General features: G+C 41.2%; 1 protein-coding gene across 5 annotated transcripts in view; it reads right to left on the reverse strand.

The window, feature by feature from the left end:
* The window catches only part of Mtr (5-methyltetrahydrofolate-homocysteine methyltransferase), a 90,133-nt gene that overhangs the window by 17,147 nt on the left and 57,773 nt on the right, over window positions 1-15,213 (reverse strand). For all 5 annotated transcript variants that reach the window (XM_031357994.1, XM_031357995.1, XM_031357990.1 and 2 more), the window contains 6 exons: window positions 14,128-14,235; window positions 13,827-13,927; window positions 6,754-6,821; window positions 5,954-6,074; window positions 1,667-1,748; window positions 418-516 (listed from right to left, as the gene is read on the reverse strand). In XM_031357994.1, coding sequence (XP_031213854.1) covers window positions 418-516; window positions 1,667-1,748; window positions 5,954-6,074; window positions 6,754-6,821; window positions 13,827-13,927; window positions 14,128-14,235 — 579 coding nt within the window. The remainder of the gene's footprint in view (window positions 1-417; window positions 517-1,666; window positions 1,749-5,953; window positions 6,075-6,753; window positions 6,822-13,826; window positions 13,928-14,127; window positions 14,236-15,213) is intronic.

The raw sequence follows: 15,213 nt of genomic DNA on the forward strand, positions 1-15,213 counted from the left end.
ATTAGCTCATGCTTTACTCTTTCTAATAGGCCTGTAGTCTGGCATAGAGCCTAACACCTACTGAAGACTCAGAATGTCTGGCTCAATACAGAAAAAAAAAAAAAAAATCTCAAGTGTTTTGAGACATAGTCTTGGTATGTAGCCCACTCTGGCTTCAAACTTATGATCCTCTTGCCCCTATCTAAGTGCTAGAATTATAAGTAAGTAGGTCCATACCCTCCTTAAAAATTCATTAGAACAACCAAAAACAAAACAACAACAACAAAAAACCCAATCAGGAATGGAGATACCAAAGAACTCAGATCTGAACTAGGAAACAGACCTCGCTCAAAGGACTTCTCAAAACAGTCAATAAAGCCCATGAAAACCACAGATCACTGTGATCTGAAATGAGCAAGACCTACTTTTATCACTTACTTTGAGAGACTCATAGTGGTCCTGTCTAATATCTTCATACTCTTCCAGTATTTCTTCAAAGTAGTCATCTTTGAGATTTTCATCTAACAGCTGAGAACACTGAAATGCAAGATAAAGTTCAACAATCATGAGGCAGCAAAGGAAGATAAATGCCACTGAGGCAAGGGAGGTGGGTTAGCAGACCAAGATGCTTACTGCCAGGCTTGACGACCTCACTTTAACCTCTAGGACCTATAGTAGAATAAGAGAACTAGCTCCTACAAGCTGTCTCTGACCCCCATACACACTGTGACACTGCACTACCATGACACCCCCATCCTCCAGAGAAACCTCGTGATACACTCAACTCAGTATAATAGTGATTACTGTATAAATGCCAAATAAATATAATATTACTCCATATAATAAATATACACAGGCCTGAAATGTTTCCTTTCAGAAGACAGCTTAGAGACTGTGGTCACTGTCATCCAGTCTGCATGGTGTTCCAGATTACCGGGTCTCCCAGATTACTGGGTCCTGCAGTAGATTTCTTCTCCTTCAAAAATCTCTGTTGTTGTCAAATCATGCTCTTTCATTGAAAACTACAAATGTGATTAAGGATAGAAGGGGCTGCTTAGCTCTTTTCTATCTTACACTGAGTTTCTAAGTGAGTAACTTGGAAACTGAAGGACCAGGAGGTCTCCCAGATGTCTCCCAGCTGTTGTAGCCTATTATTCAGCAAACACATGAGAGTGACAATCAGGATTCACTAGAGGACAAGGGAAAGACACCTGGGCAAGGTTTTTGTTAAGTTCATTAAGAAACAAACTATTACTCTGGGTTTTGAATAACTGTTCTGATTTCTGGTTAAGTCAGATGGCCCCATCAATTTCTTAAATCCAAAACAAAGTCATTTTAAAAATCCTACATTCCAGTTAATTCTAGCAACAGTCAAAGAAATCTTCTCCTTTTGTAGCTTAAAGGCATCTGTCACCCTGGTCAGATGTCCAAGGACAAGGCATCTCTGTGCCATCCTTCAGCTGTTGCTCACTCCTGTCAGCATGCCTGAAAGCACAAGATGTGCGAGCAGGGCTTACTTCCAGTAGGGCAAACACTGCAGTGGCACACCATCAACTCTAGTCTGCTCTTTCACATTTCTTTAGTAAAGCTAGCCAAAACAAAATGGATCTTGGGTGATACCTTAGCTTTTAAATGCTTTCTTTGTTCTCTCTTTCCAGCACATTTAAAGGGAGGCTGCCACACTTACCACCACCACACTCTTGGATGCATCTAGGACATGGATGACAGGCGCACTGTATCGTGGTGCTATTTTAACAGCTGTGTGGGTTCTGAAAATAAGGGTCAAGAAGAAAAGCATATCCATCAGTGCTGACAGCTCCTTGCTCAGACAACAAAATGTTCAGAACCATTAGAGATAATGTTTCTACACTATTTTCAAGAGAGACTTCAAGGTACTTACTTACAAGCACCGAACTTCAAATTTCCCTTATAAACTAAGAATGACTTTTCCCATCCTGAGATGGAAAAACAGGGTGAGATGATATGAATTCATAAGCCTAGGTTCCAAGTCAAAATGAGAAAGGTTTGTTCATAGCTATCTGCCAGATCTGCTTTTGCATAGGGAGGAACCAGTCCCTGGCAGTCATACCCTACTATCATCAAGGTCAAGGTTCTTCCTCCAAATGAGCTGGGAGACCAGCCAGCCACCCTGGGGAAGCAGGAACCAGGCAGAAGACACAAGACACAGATCTGACTGCTGCCTCCTCTTTGAAAGAGACAGCTATACTACTGGCCTCAACTCTACTCTCTAATTGTAAAAAGAAACTCCAGACCTGAAATTCAACAAAAAATAAAGCAGAAAGAGGCTGGGGATATAGAGCAGTACAACTCTTGCTACAATGTAGAAAGCCCTAGGTTCAATCAATCCCTAGTATCACAAAAGTGAATCAATTAATTAAAGCACAGAAGTAACACGATATTTCATGCTAACATTTGTTCAGCCCCAAGTTTCTGCTGCCAAATTTTAACATATAGATACTAGGAAGAACAACATATAATTTTTAGATATCACATTAAAGATGTTAAAACATATTGTCCTGATTGTGAGGCGCTTAGAGCAAGTGTGGGCTATATGTATAGTCGATTTCATTTAAAAAAATATACAAAACCAAAGTGAGAACTGGAAACACACAAAATCTCCCCCAATGAAGATGATGAAGAAGGACGGATGGCTTACACAAGCTCCCACCATGTGTTTCCCGCTGTTTCCTTCTCCCAAATCAGGTATTTTCATATTCTTTCCCTCAGCCAAAGTATATTATAATCTTTTACTCCCTATCATGGTCTAGTCTAGAATTAAAGTATTTTTATGTAAATAATACATAGCTAGTGCTTTAACAAGTCTGGTGAGATGTTCAACCAGTAAAGGTGATTACTGTACAACCCTGACAACCTAAATTCAATTCCTGAAACCTAAAGGCACTGGCACATAAATTCAGTCCTTTGGATCACAGAGAAACCCTTGGAGAATAAGGGTTTCTCTATATACACACCATGGTGCAGGCACATTCAAGAAAACCAACTCCACAAGGTTGTCCTCTGACTCCCCTCCCTCTCCCCAGCCCCCACATTTTTGAAAAAGCAAGGAGAGAAAAATGAAGATGGAGAAATCAAGATGAAATTAGAAATAAGAACAACACCTAAAATTCTAAGCTTCCCTATGGGAAGCTTATGGTCAGTGTTAACAGGAAGATAAAATTACCTTACCTCTGAGCAATTAAACACACACACACACACACACGCTCAGAAAATTATCTCTATGGAAGAGCAATGTGACTTTTTTAAATTTTCAAAAAAAAAAAAAGTAATTACAAAACCTATTTTGTAGTAATTGGTTATGCATTAGTTAAATTTAACAGCTGACTTTCAGAATATATACCCTTGTGAAGTTCTGCCCATAACAAGGCCAGATTTCCTTTTGTGGTACCACATGACCCATATTGTAGATAGAATAGCAACTGGTTTTCTTTTCTATAAATACAGGTTAAAAAGGGACACTCCAAGTATATTACCACCCATCTCTGACCCCTAACATATCTTGTATTCAAATGTCTTGGAAGCACAGGGCTGGTTCATGCTACTACTGGAAAAATCCTATCATCCTCAGGAAACTGTATCCTGAAACCATACAAATCCTGAGCTACCATCTGGCAAAAGGAAGAATAAGGCCCTGCTGAACCCTCAATTACCTGAGGAGAAGCAAGCAAAGTCTCAGGAGGGCTTTTTTTTTTTCTTTTTTTCTGGTGGTTCTTATAATAAAAAGGACCTCATAGTAAATTTCTGATCTTAATGAAGCAAACTGTGATATAAAAATATTTTAACCATGAATCCAAGGTACACAAGTCCTAATGTAGAGATTTGTTATATTATATAATCACAACTTTTTAAAGTCTTTACTTTGACAACAATCCATAGATCCTCTTGCCACTTTCCACACTAAGCAAAACACCAAGTTAATTTCATTAAACTCAAGTTATCGATCAGGCCTGGTGGTCCATACTTTCATCCAGCTACTTGGAAGCTGAGACAGAGGACTGCAAATTCAAGGCCAGCCTGGGTTAGAGTGAGTTCAGGACTCAGCAATTTAGTGAGGCCCTGTCTCAAAGTTAAAAAAAAAAAAAAAAAAAAATTTAAGTAAAGAGTAGGCTGGGGACATAGTGTAGCCAGTGAGAGAGATCTTGTCTAGCAAGCACAAGGCTCTAGGTACAGATTCCAGTACCAAAACAAAACAAACTCAAATCCTCTTTATTGGTGTTCGATCAGATCCTGTGAGAATAACTCTGCCACTATGCTAGTAAGTAAGCCCCTGGTGGGAAAGAACTCCAGTTTTCTAACATCAGCAACAATGGCTGAATTGTCTGAGTTGTCAAGTCACTGCAGTATGAAAAATATCAGTGGGTAAAAATGTAAACATTCTGCTACTTGTGGAAACTCCATTTACACTACAAATAATCTGATGGCTATTTCTGTGTGTGAGCTGGGTATGCCACACTACGCAGTTTGGTACTACATGCAGTCCAAATGTTGCTCGGAGGATATTTTTTGGATGTAATAAACACTTAAATCTGTAGACTCAGTAGACTATCCTCTATAATGTGATTAACCTCAACAATTAGCTAAAAAATTTCAGAAAAATATTAAGCGGTCTCATTAACTCTTGCTCTTGGTACGAAGAACTTCTGCATGAAGACTGTCCTCAGACTTGGGACAGCAACAGCAGTACTTGCCTCATACTCCAGCTTACAGACTCCAGACCTTCCAGCCCCACAATCACACAAGCCAATTCCTAAAAATAAATCTCTGGCTCTCTGAGGAATTCTAGAATCTTATGACCAGACTAGAATTTCATTCTTACCCTTAAAAAATAACCCAAACAAACAAACTTCACACTGTGGGACCACCCAGTTGAATAGGGACCACATCAAGTATCAGTGATGTAAAAAATGCTACAAAAGCCTCGTGTCTTTCACCATGACCATGAATCCAGGAAGAGCTTCAATTAAACACTGCCTATGTGAGTCAGTGTGAACATTCCCCTCTTATGTCTTTTATCCTAAAGTTTCCCCCAAGTCCTCCTTTCAGGAACAACTCTTCCACCTGACTTCTTCATTTTCACTAGTCTACCTCTGTACTGGCTGGTTTTGTGTGTGAACTTGACACAGGCTGGAGTTATCACAGAGAAGGGAGCTTCAGTTGGGGAAGTGCCTCCATGAGGTCCAGCTGTGGGGCATTTTCTCAATTGGTGATCAAGGGGGTAGGGCCCCTTGTGGGTGGTGCCATCCCTGGGATGGAAGTCTTGGGTTCTATAAGAGAGCAGGCTGAGCAAGCCAGGGGAAGCAAGCCAGTAAGAAACATCTCTCCATGGCCTCTGCATCAGCTCCTGCTTCCTGACCTGCTTGAGTTCCAGTCCTGACTTCCTCTGGTGATCAACAGCAATGTGGAAGTGTAAGCTCAATAAACCCTTTCCTCCCCAACTTGCTTATTGGTCATGATGTTTGTACAGGAATAGAAACCCTGACTAAGTAAGACAACCTCCAAACTCTTACAAGGTTTGAGCACTTTCAAGGGTGGCTTTAATCAATGAAGTACAACCTTGCTCCTGCTTAGAGTAGGCAGAAGTGCAAGCACCAGCCTTCTGAAAAACAACAAAACGACACTACCATTTTGCCATCGTGTCTGAGTTCAAGTGGGTTCAGAGTACATTATAATTCTAAAGAGCTGCCTGAGAGATGAGAGGATTAAAGAAAAGATAACTAACTGCAAGAAGACAGAATCCAAAACAGGGCAAGGGTTGTGGGGGGAGATCACAAAGGAGTTTCCCAGTTTGCAGAAGGCTCCAAAGAAACAATGGGGAATTTATGCAACAAGGAAACAGTATGGTAAGCAACGGAAGAACAACAAATTTCACCACTGTCTTAAAACACTGGCATGTAAGAGGTTTAAAGTGAGCATAAAGCTGTTCGTGCTGACTTACCTTGAGGTGGTTGCTCCTCCTATCAACAATGGAATCTTTATAGCCAACCTCTCCATTTCCTTGGCAACAAAAATCATTTCATCCAAGGATGGGGTGATGAGTCCTGACAAGCCAATTATATCTATTGTCAAAAGAGAAAGGAAACATGACCAGTGAGAATGAAATAGAGAAAAGTAAAACTTTTTAAAATGTTGTACTGAAGATCAGAAAACCTAACATGTCAATTTCTAATTCTAGGAATTTACCATTTGCTTTGGGTAGTAAAAAGTGTAACTTAAGCAGGGCGGTGGTGGCGCACACCTTTGATCCCAGCACTTGGGAGTCAGAGGCAGGCGGATTTCTGAGTTCGAGGCCAGCCTGGTCTACAGAGTGAGCTCCAGGACAGCCAGGGCTATACAGAGGAACCCTGTCTCAAAAAACCAAAAAAAAAAAAAAAAAAAAAAAAAAAAAAAAAAGAAAAGAAAAGAAAGAAAGAAGTGTAACCTAAATTTGTAGAAACACATTTGTAACACATTTAGGAAGCCACAATAAAAATCATCCCTAGTTCATAATTATCTCAGGCTTGACCATAAAAACTACACAACTGTTTTCCTCTAAGAAGCAGGCCCACTCCGCCGCTAGAGCTAAGAAGCAGCCCACAGACCTCACTCACACACCTCCTTCAAGCCCCAACAGCCTGCACTAGAGCCTGCTACTCGATGTCCCTCAGACCCCACAAGGGCAGAGTTTTCCCATTCCCTAATGCAGACTCTCAGGACAGTGATTCTGAATGCTAAGCCCAGAGGACTGTGACACAGTACCTGCTTTATGGTCCAGAGCAGCTTGAAGTATCTTATCACAGGGAGTCATGACTCCTAAATCAATAACTCTGAGGCAAGAAAAGAGATGTGAGAAAATTAACAAGAGCCCATGAAAGAGAAAGCCAAACTAAACATTTTAATTTCGGCCACCAAATGCTGCCCTCATATAAACTGCCCTCATATAAACTGAAACTATACTATCAAAGTCATCCACAATAGGTTTATTTTTTTTAAAGGGAGAATAATATTCTATTGTATAAGTACAATAAATAATTGAAAATAAATAGAATCTAAACTACATGTTACAGTTTAGATTTGAACTCTCCCTCCAAAGGCCAGTGTTCTGAAGGCTTATTTTCCAGGATGGCATTTTTATTTACTGTTATAATTATGTTTTGAAGCAGGACCCCCTCTTTTTCACAGGTATTATGAGGATTCTACCTGACATTTCTCATCATGATATGCTGTGTTGCCATAGGACCAAAAACAACAGAGCCAACAAGGGGCTGAAATGTCCAAAATTATTAAGCTGAGATAAACCTTTCTTACAGTGACACAGAGTTGATGGACCCACTGCATTCGTTTCCCTTTTCATCTATGGACAGATACCTGCGTGGTTCTGTGATTGCTAAGTGCACTCTAAATCCTTACCTCAACTCTGTCACAAGGACTACTCACAAATACTCCTCCAGACTCATTTTAATGAAAAAGGGGAATCAATCGGATAAGGCAAGGTCCCATCATTCAGTTAATTGGCAGTAGAACTGGGAAATGAATCAGAAACTAACACAAAATCTACTACCTTATCTATTCAGGTCAAAAAGGATGCTGGTGGGAGCCAGTAGGGAGGGTGAACAGGAGGAGTTAGGCCCTGCACATCCAGAGCAGCTGCAGGCAGAACCTGTGCTTTAAGGCGAAGGAAGAGAGAGTATGGCTCAGACGTCACCAAGAGACATCAGCAAGGCTCAAAGAGAAAGACAACTCTGGGCACTCATGAGTTGGAGAGCAAGCACTGAGAAAAAAACAGGAAACAGGGTCTAGAGAAATGGTTCTGCAGTTAAAAAGCCCTTGCTACTCTTGCAGAGGATCAGAGTTCAAATCCCAGCACCGTAATATGACTCTAAACCCCTGTAACTTCAGCTCCAGGTAATGTAATGCCCTCTTCTGGTCTCCAAGGTCAACCAAACACATAAATATAAATAAAAATGATAACTCTTAAAAAAATCAGGAAGCGAATAATGCCAAAGAATTTCAGAGCAGTATATATCCCAGAACTTGTAGAAGAGGAACACTCTGAAGATGTTCTACCTATAACTCTTCCAAGTTATGCTGAGAGAGTTCCCATTACATATCTTTTTAACTTTATCATATCTGTTAAATGATTTAAAAATTGGAGCATGTATTTTTCATTTATTTGTCAATAATTCTTTATCATATCTGTTAAATGATTTAAAAATTGGAGCATGTATTTTTCATTTATTTGTCAATAATTCTTTAAAAAAAAAAAAAAACAACAAACACCTGACAGGTGTGATGGTTCATCCCAGAACTCAAAAAGCTGAGGCAAAAAGATTGCCATGAATCAGAAGCCAATCTGGGTCTAGCCAGTTCTGGGATCCTGCTTCAGGCCTACACAGTAACACCCTTGTCTTAACTGAACATCTCTGGAACCTAACACCAGTTGTTAACAGCGAGTGCTGAACACTGAGGTAGGAAGCAGCCTGCCTGTCATTCTTATTGCATGCCCTCTTATACGAATGAATTTGTATCTTGTTCCCATATTCCGTTTTACAACAAGTTTGTTCTGTTTTTGAATTAACTAACACTATGAAACCCTTGACAAAAAAGTGAGACAGTCTCACGTTGACAGAGTACACTGGGCTCTGCTAGTATTGACCATAGTAGACAGATGCTGGAGGTGGTGACAGATATCCTATCTGGTTACTTCTTTTTTTAACATACTGAAGAAAATCTAGTAACTAAAGATCTTTTGTTTAAGATGCCTAAGGATACACTATGTAAATAGGTGTGTATGTACATACATATATGTATATATATATGGATATAAAACTAGGCAAAAGAGAAAAATAGCTTTTAAGTCAAGACAAAAAAAGGCATGCACCTCAAAGCTGATCCTTTACAACACGATATTACATTTCTAATATTTTTGTTGTGAGCCTAGCCTGTAGCGACCGAACCAACCTTCCAGCCCTGTATTTGTTCTTAAATGTGATTAAAAATCATCAGAACAATGACAATTATCTTGCTCTCAACTGTTCTCTCCTGCTTTATCTTGTTGCTTTCAGGTACAACTTACATGCATGAGAAAAATCAAGGTGATTGCTGTAGTTAAACAGAAACAGGAAAGGAGGTTGTGGGAGAAGGACAGAGACTATACACTAACTGGTGATGAGCTGCTCATGCCCTGTAAACACTGTAAGAGGAACAGCACCCAGGGGTTTGTAAGTGTTTTGAAAAAGGGGTGAGTTAGGGAGGTGGTCCTAAGATGATGGCAACTAAATATTTTTCAAATATTAGTTTGCAATTTCAATAGGGCCCTTTTAACACTTACATCAGCATGGATGTCTGAAGCCTAGGAAGAGAGATCCACATGAAGACACTGGAGTCTTACCAATGGCAGACTGTACAGAGTCAGGACACTGCATAGATGATATGGTTGACGGGCCTAACTACTGGGGATTCCTGTACCTGTAGCACTAATGCTACCAGACAACTCCCTAGAAATGCAGGACTTGAGATCGAACCTTCCTTCCTCTATATGTAAGTCTCAAGATGCCCAATGAGAAGGCACAGGAAAGGTTAAGAAGCACCATTCTAGATAGAAGAAAAGCCCAAGGACTGACCCTGGAAGGATTCCTATGTTTGAGGATGCTCAGGGAAGCAGGAACCAGAAGAGTGACAAGCAGTGGCTAGTGAGACAGACTGGGGACAGTGAGCAAGGGGACTGGGAAGCAACCTTAACGTCTTAACCTGCTTTTGATAAGCCTTGCTGGGAAGTGACTAAAATATTTATAATTTTATACACATCAGAAGTTTAGGGCCTCACAAAGGCAGGCACTTAGTCTTGAGTACCAATCTAGCCCCAAGGCTGCCCACACCATCTTCAAGGGCATACAGATGAATTTCATGGCATACTTGAGAAACGGAAGCTCTGAGTTAGAGTCCTGCATGACAAGTGGTACAGTTGAGGCATTTCCAGTGTGCCACAGAGACCATTAAAACCAAACAACTACAAGCATCTCAGGGGACACTGGAACTACATTTTGAAAAAAAAGAAAAATTAGTATCAGCTAGATATAGGGAAGAGAAACTAAGGCAGATCCTCAACCATGATAGTTCAGGGCTATGACTGGCTAAAATTGACAAGTTTCCATCCTCCTCCCTCCAATCTCTCTCACTTCTACTTGTTCCCTCCCACTCACCCATGTTCTTCACTACCCCTTGCTCACTCTAAGTGGTGAATACCCCATGTCTTAAGTTCAAGGCCACCCTGGACTACACCGTAAGACCCCTATGTGGAAAGAAGAACATGAAGAGGAGAGAAGTTGTGAAAAGTGTTAATCTTACAATGTTCTTCTTCCTAAATGTTTAGAACAGAGCTCTAATAGCAGGTAAGATGGCTCCGTGGGGAAAGGCATCTACCACCAAGCCTGACATCCTGAACTGAATCCCTGGAACTTGAATGGTGGGCATAACCAGCTCCTGAGTAAGTTGTCACCTGACTCTCACAAGCACTCATCTATGTATACACATATATGTACTGTTTTAAAAGCGTAAAAATTTAAAAAAGGAGAGAACGAGAACTTTAGGTATGCATTGTACTTGGGATTCAAATTCAGAAAAAAAAATGTTACAAAACATGAGTGACTAATGGTATCCAGTACTATTTTAAATTACAAAGAATTTAGAAAATAAAGAGACAAAACTAGTTATTTTCCTATTCAGAAGAAATCACAAAGAAAAGTAAAATTGTGAATATACCGAAGATAATGTAAGCCTCCATCAGTGGATAAATAGGTAAAGAAAATACAATATTCACGCGGAATAAAATACTACTCAGCCATAAAAAGAATGAACTCCATCATTTGCAGGAAAATAAATGGAGCTGGTAATCATTATATTAAGTACAACAATCCAGACACAGAAATATGAGCTCTCTCTCAAGTGAAGAAACTTAAAGAGTTGACCTTGAAGTATGAGAAAGTTGAATAGTAATTACCAGAGGTAAACAGGAGGAGGAGGAGGAGGGGAATAAAGAGCTGGATGCAGAAGGAATGAGCTCTCATGCTCCACAACAGGACAGGTACCTCTGTACACAACCTCCTGTGCATTATGAAGAATCGGAAAGAGTGAGTCCTCCACTTCAGTAAGGATACATAAGGCGACAAATGCTACATCAGTACACACTGTATAAATATGTCTTAATATCATACTGTGGTTTATAAATATGTAACTTAGGAATATATATTCCTTGTTAACTAAAAATAGAAAAAAGAGGAGGAGGCAGGGAAGGGAAAAAGAAGGGGTACAAATGCTGTCTCTTCCAGACTACTGCCCCTGCAATTTGCACATCCTACCACTAGATGGAAGCATCCTACCAGTCCAGTACCCAGCTGTGAGGTGGTTTTTTTCTTCTTTTTCTTCCTTCTTCTTTCTTCTTTCTTCTTTCTTCCTTCCTTCCTTCCTTCCTTCCTTCCTTTTCTTCCTCCTTTCTTCCTTCTTTTCTTCCTTCTTACTTTTTTCCTTTTTCCTTCTTCCTTCCTCCTTCTCCTTCTATTTGGGGTTAAGTTAAACAGTACTCACAGGGCCTATTACTATTGCTCCCCCTTTTCTCCCCTCACCCCTTCCTAAATCTGGATATTTGAGGTCAGAAGATCCACCCTAAATCTGGACCATACTTTATGGTGGCAGCCTACACGAGAGGACACCAAAGAAGGAAGCTTTTGCTCTCTGCTTGCCCAGGCTGGCTCGGAACCTACTATGTTGATCGACCCACCTCTACATTAAGTGGGATTTTAAACCTATGGGATTAAATCACATCTAGCCCATTTTTACTTTAATTCTTTTTTCAAAAATAAGATTTATTTTCTTTATTTTATGTGTATGAATACACTGTAGCTGTACAGATGGCCGGCCCCACTGGCTCAGGCCCTGCTCCCTCAGGCCCCGCCCCGCTCGCTCCAGCATAATTTACTGCAGCTGTCTTCAGACGCACCAGAAGATGACGTCAAATCTCATTACGCGTGGTTGTAAGTCATCATGTGGTTGCTGGGATCCGAACTCAGGACCTTCGGAAGAGCAGTCAGTGCTCTTACCCACTGAGCCATCTTGCCAGCCCTTTAGTTCTTGAAAATCCTTTCTTCAAAATATGACAAGTGAAAGGCCTCTATATTACCCATAACACCATGAGGTACTGGGGAGAGAGTAGATTAGCATTAGCTGCCCTTGATGTACCAGTAGTTTTCTCTTCTGATAGGCAGATTTTCCTATATAATTAGTGTTAAATGGGGAAGGTACATAACTGTCTTTTCCATAGTTGAGAGAGTGTATCTAAAATCAACTGTCATGTAATCAATTATCTGATCAAAAATCATTCTGAATATTCTAACTTATTCTCAATGGAAAATTTGAATATTAATGAGTCAGTACATTTAAAGTTGATGCAGGTCAAAATAATTCTCGCAAGTAAGTGGCCACAAAGAACAGAGGATGACATTTCATTTTAGTGAATAGTAAGTAGGTGGAGGAAACTGCAGTCCTGATTTTCAAGGCTAGGGAAGAATTCTGCCTTCAAGACAAAGGCTGGAAAGAAAGGTAGAAGACTGGCCACGGGAAAAGCTGCCCTCTTGACACAACCAGCCTCTGCATTCCTGAGTGGAATCAGTGTCCCAGACAGAGACAGGTCAAGTGTTGAAAAGAGAGAGGCTGAGAAGGCTCACTGCTAGCTGACAACAGCAAACAGAAACAAGAGCCACAGCACCAGCAGGCTCCTCTGCCAGAGAGAGGCACAGTGGAGAGGAGCCATGACTCCAAAGGACTGCTGACAGGACACTGGGTCCAGAAAGGCTTCAGGGACTTTTCAATGAAACATATTGTGAATGAAGGAAAATGTAAACAATATAAACCATTAGCTTATCTGGAAATAACTTTGTTACGAATATTTATTCTTTGCTGAGTTATCAAAAGGGCATATATCATTCCGAATACTACTTCATCATCACTGTGACCTTGGTTGTCAACTTCACTACACTTGGAAGTATCTAAAACCCAAGCAACTGGGTACAGTTGTGAGAGACTTTTCTTGGCTAGATCATTTGAGGTGAGAGAAGATTCACCCTCAATTTGGCCATCCTTTCTTAGTGCAGCCCACATAGACAGACACAGAAGAAGGAAGCATTTGCTTTCGGTAAACGTTCCCTTGCTTCTTCAGGATTCCACAGTGGACTGGAAACTAGCAGCTCTGTGGGACCTCCCTGGACCTCTAGCACCAGATTGTGACTTCCTTACATCTAGTCTCACTGACTGAATAACTACTGGATCCTGGCCTTTCTGTCAGGAAACCATCACTCTTGCACTACTTGAACCACAGCCCATTAGCCTCTCTAATAAACCCATTACTAAAATATAGACATATATTAGCTTAACCTGCCAGTCTGTCCCTCAGAGAACCCTTATATAATCACCAAGAGACACAGAGAGCAGCGAGACTAGAAAGACAAAGCTTTCCTAGAAAGTCCTTGTTACCGACTCCTAAGTACCCAGTGTAAACCCTAGCACTTCACTGAGTGGAAAAGGACCTACTAGCCACGACAAGCCTGATGAGCCTTACAGACTATGTCCAGTACAGATTCTCAAGAAGGCTCCTACCTGCCTGACCCCTAGACAGTACTTCCCATCCTCTATGTCCTTTAATAAATACACGAGATACATAATTATGAACCTACAAAAAAAAATGCCAAAAAACCCACTTCATCCATCACCATACCTTACCCCAGCCCCTTCACCCAGTAAAAGGACATGAAGGAATTAGAAGAAGTGAGATCTTGACTCACCTGAAATTATTACAGCCCAGCACCACACCAACTATGTTCTTGCCAATGTCATGCACATCCCCTTTCACAGTGGCCAGCACAATGGTGCCTTGGTAAGGGTCCTGGAAAGTGAGGCAAGCAGCTGAGTAAGGGGTCACCAGGAAATTCCTCTGCCGACACCTGTGTGGCTCTTGAGAACCAGATGGTCTACCCTGGTGACCCCTAACATAAAAGCTTTACTGATGAAGGTCCCAACCTCAGAAAACTAAGTTTTCCAGGCCAGCTCGTGAAAAGGCTCAAGGGCTGGACTAAATTGACTTGCCTCTTCTTCAACCGAACCATTAAGCACTCTGGCTTCTTCTCTTTCTTTTTCCATGAAAGGGATAAGGTGTCCAACAGCCTTCTTCATGACACGGGCTGACTTTATAACCTGGAAAAAAGCAGAGTTGGTCATCATTTGCCAACCATCACATGACTGCTGATGTTGATCCACGCAGCTCAGGACCACTTAAGAATCTGATCTGACCTTCCCAGATTTCTCTAGTGAGCAGGATAAGGATCAGGGGTAAGGATAAGGTGGGGAATGACAATGGATGAGGGACAGGTAGAGGAAAACCAAACAGAAACCAAAGGTTCTAATTTCTGTTTCTGAACTTTTGCTTGGTACATTGTTGTTTTTCTGCATAACGTCCTTTTACTGTCTCTGAATTCTATGCATTTTTTAAGTTTCAGACTTCAATATGATTCATTCCAGCAATCTATAAATCCTGAGGATTTTAACTAACTTAAAACTGTGGTTTACAAAGAGGCCCTTTAAGCTTTTTACAAACTTCAGAGCCTCTGACCTAGGTGCTCATCAAGGATTTGCTAAATGATAGTTTTAAGTACTTGCTATAATAAAGAATTCTACTTTTATTTAAAACATACTATTTAAAGTCCCACTATTTAAAAGAATAACGTATTTTCAAAATATGCATTCTTAAAGATGATCACTGGCTTGTCAAGTCAAATATTAGTATTAATATTACATTTATCAGTCTGCCCCCAGAGACCCGCCGGGACCCGGAGCCTCCAGTGAGAGCCGCCATCCCCTCTACGGTGAGTTCCTAAGCCGGGAACATCCACCTGGGAGGCAAAGGCTCCACAAGTCGCAGGGTAGCCGCCTGGCAGCAGGGACCGGATCCTCTCAGCTTCCAACTAACAAAGGTGGATCAGCGACCTTAGCCGCCTCTCCCTTGCACTTGGAGAGTCTGCCCCCAGAGACCCGCCTGGACCCAGAGTCTCCAGTGAGAGCCGCCATCCCCTCTCTGGTGAGTTCCTAAGCTGGGAGCAGCCACCTAGGAGGCAAAGGCCCCATGAGTCGCAGGGGTCTTGCAGGGCATCAGGGACAGGACAAGCTCCGGTCAGA

Source organism: Mastomys coucha, unplaced genomic scaffold, assembly GCF_008632895.1.
Source record: "Mastomys coucha isolate ucsf_1 unplaced genomic scaffold, UCSF_Mcou_1 pScaffold7, whole genome shotgun sequence".
Lineage (NCBI taxonomy): Eukaryota > Metazoa > Chordata > Mammalia > Rodentia > Muridae > Mastomys > Mastomys coucha.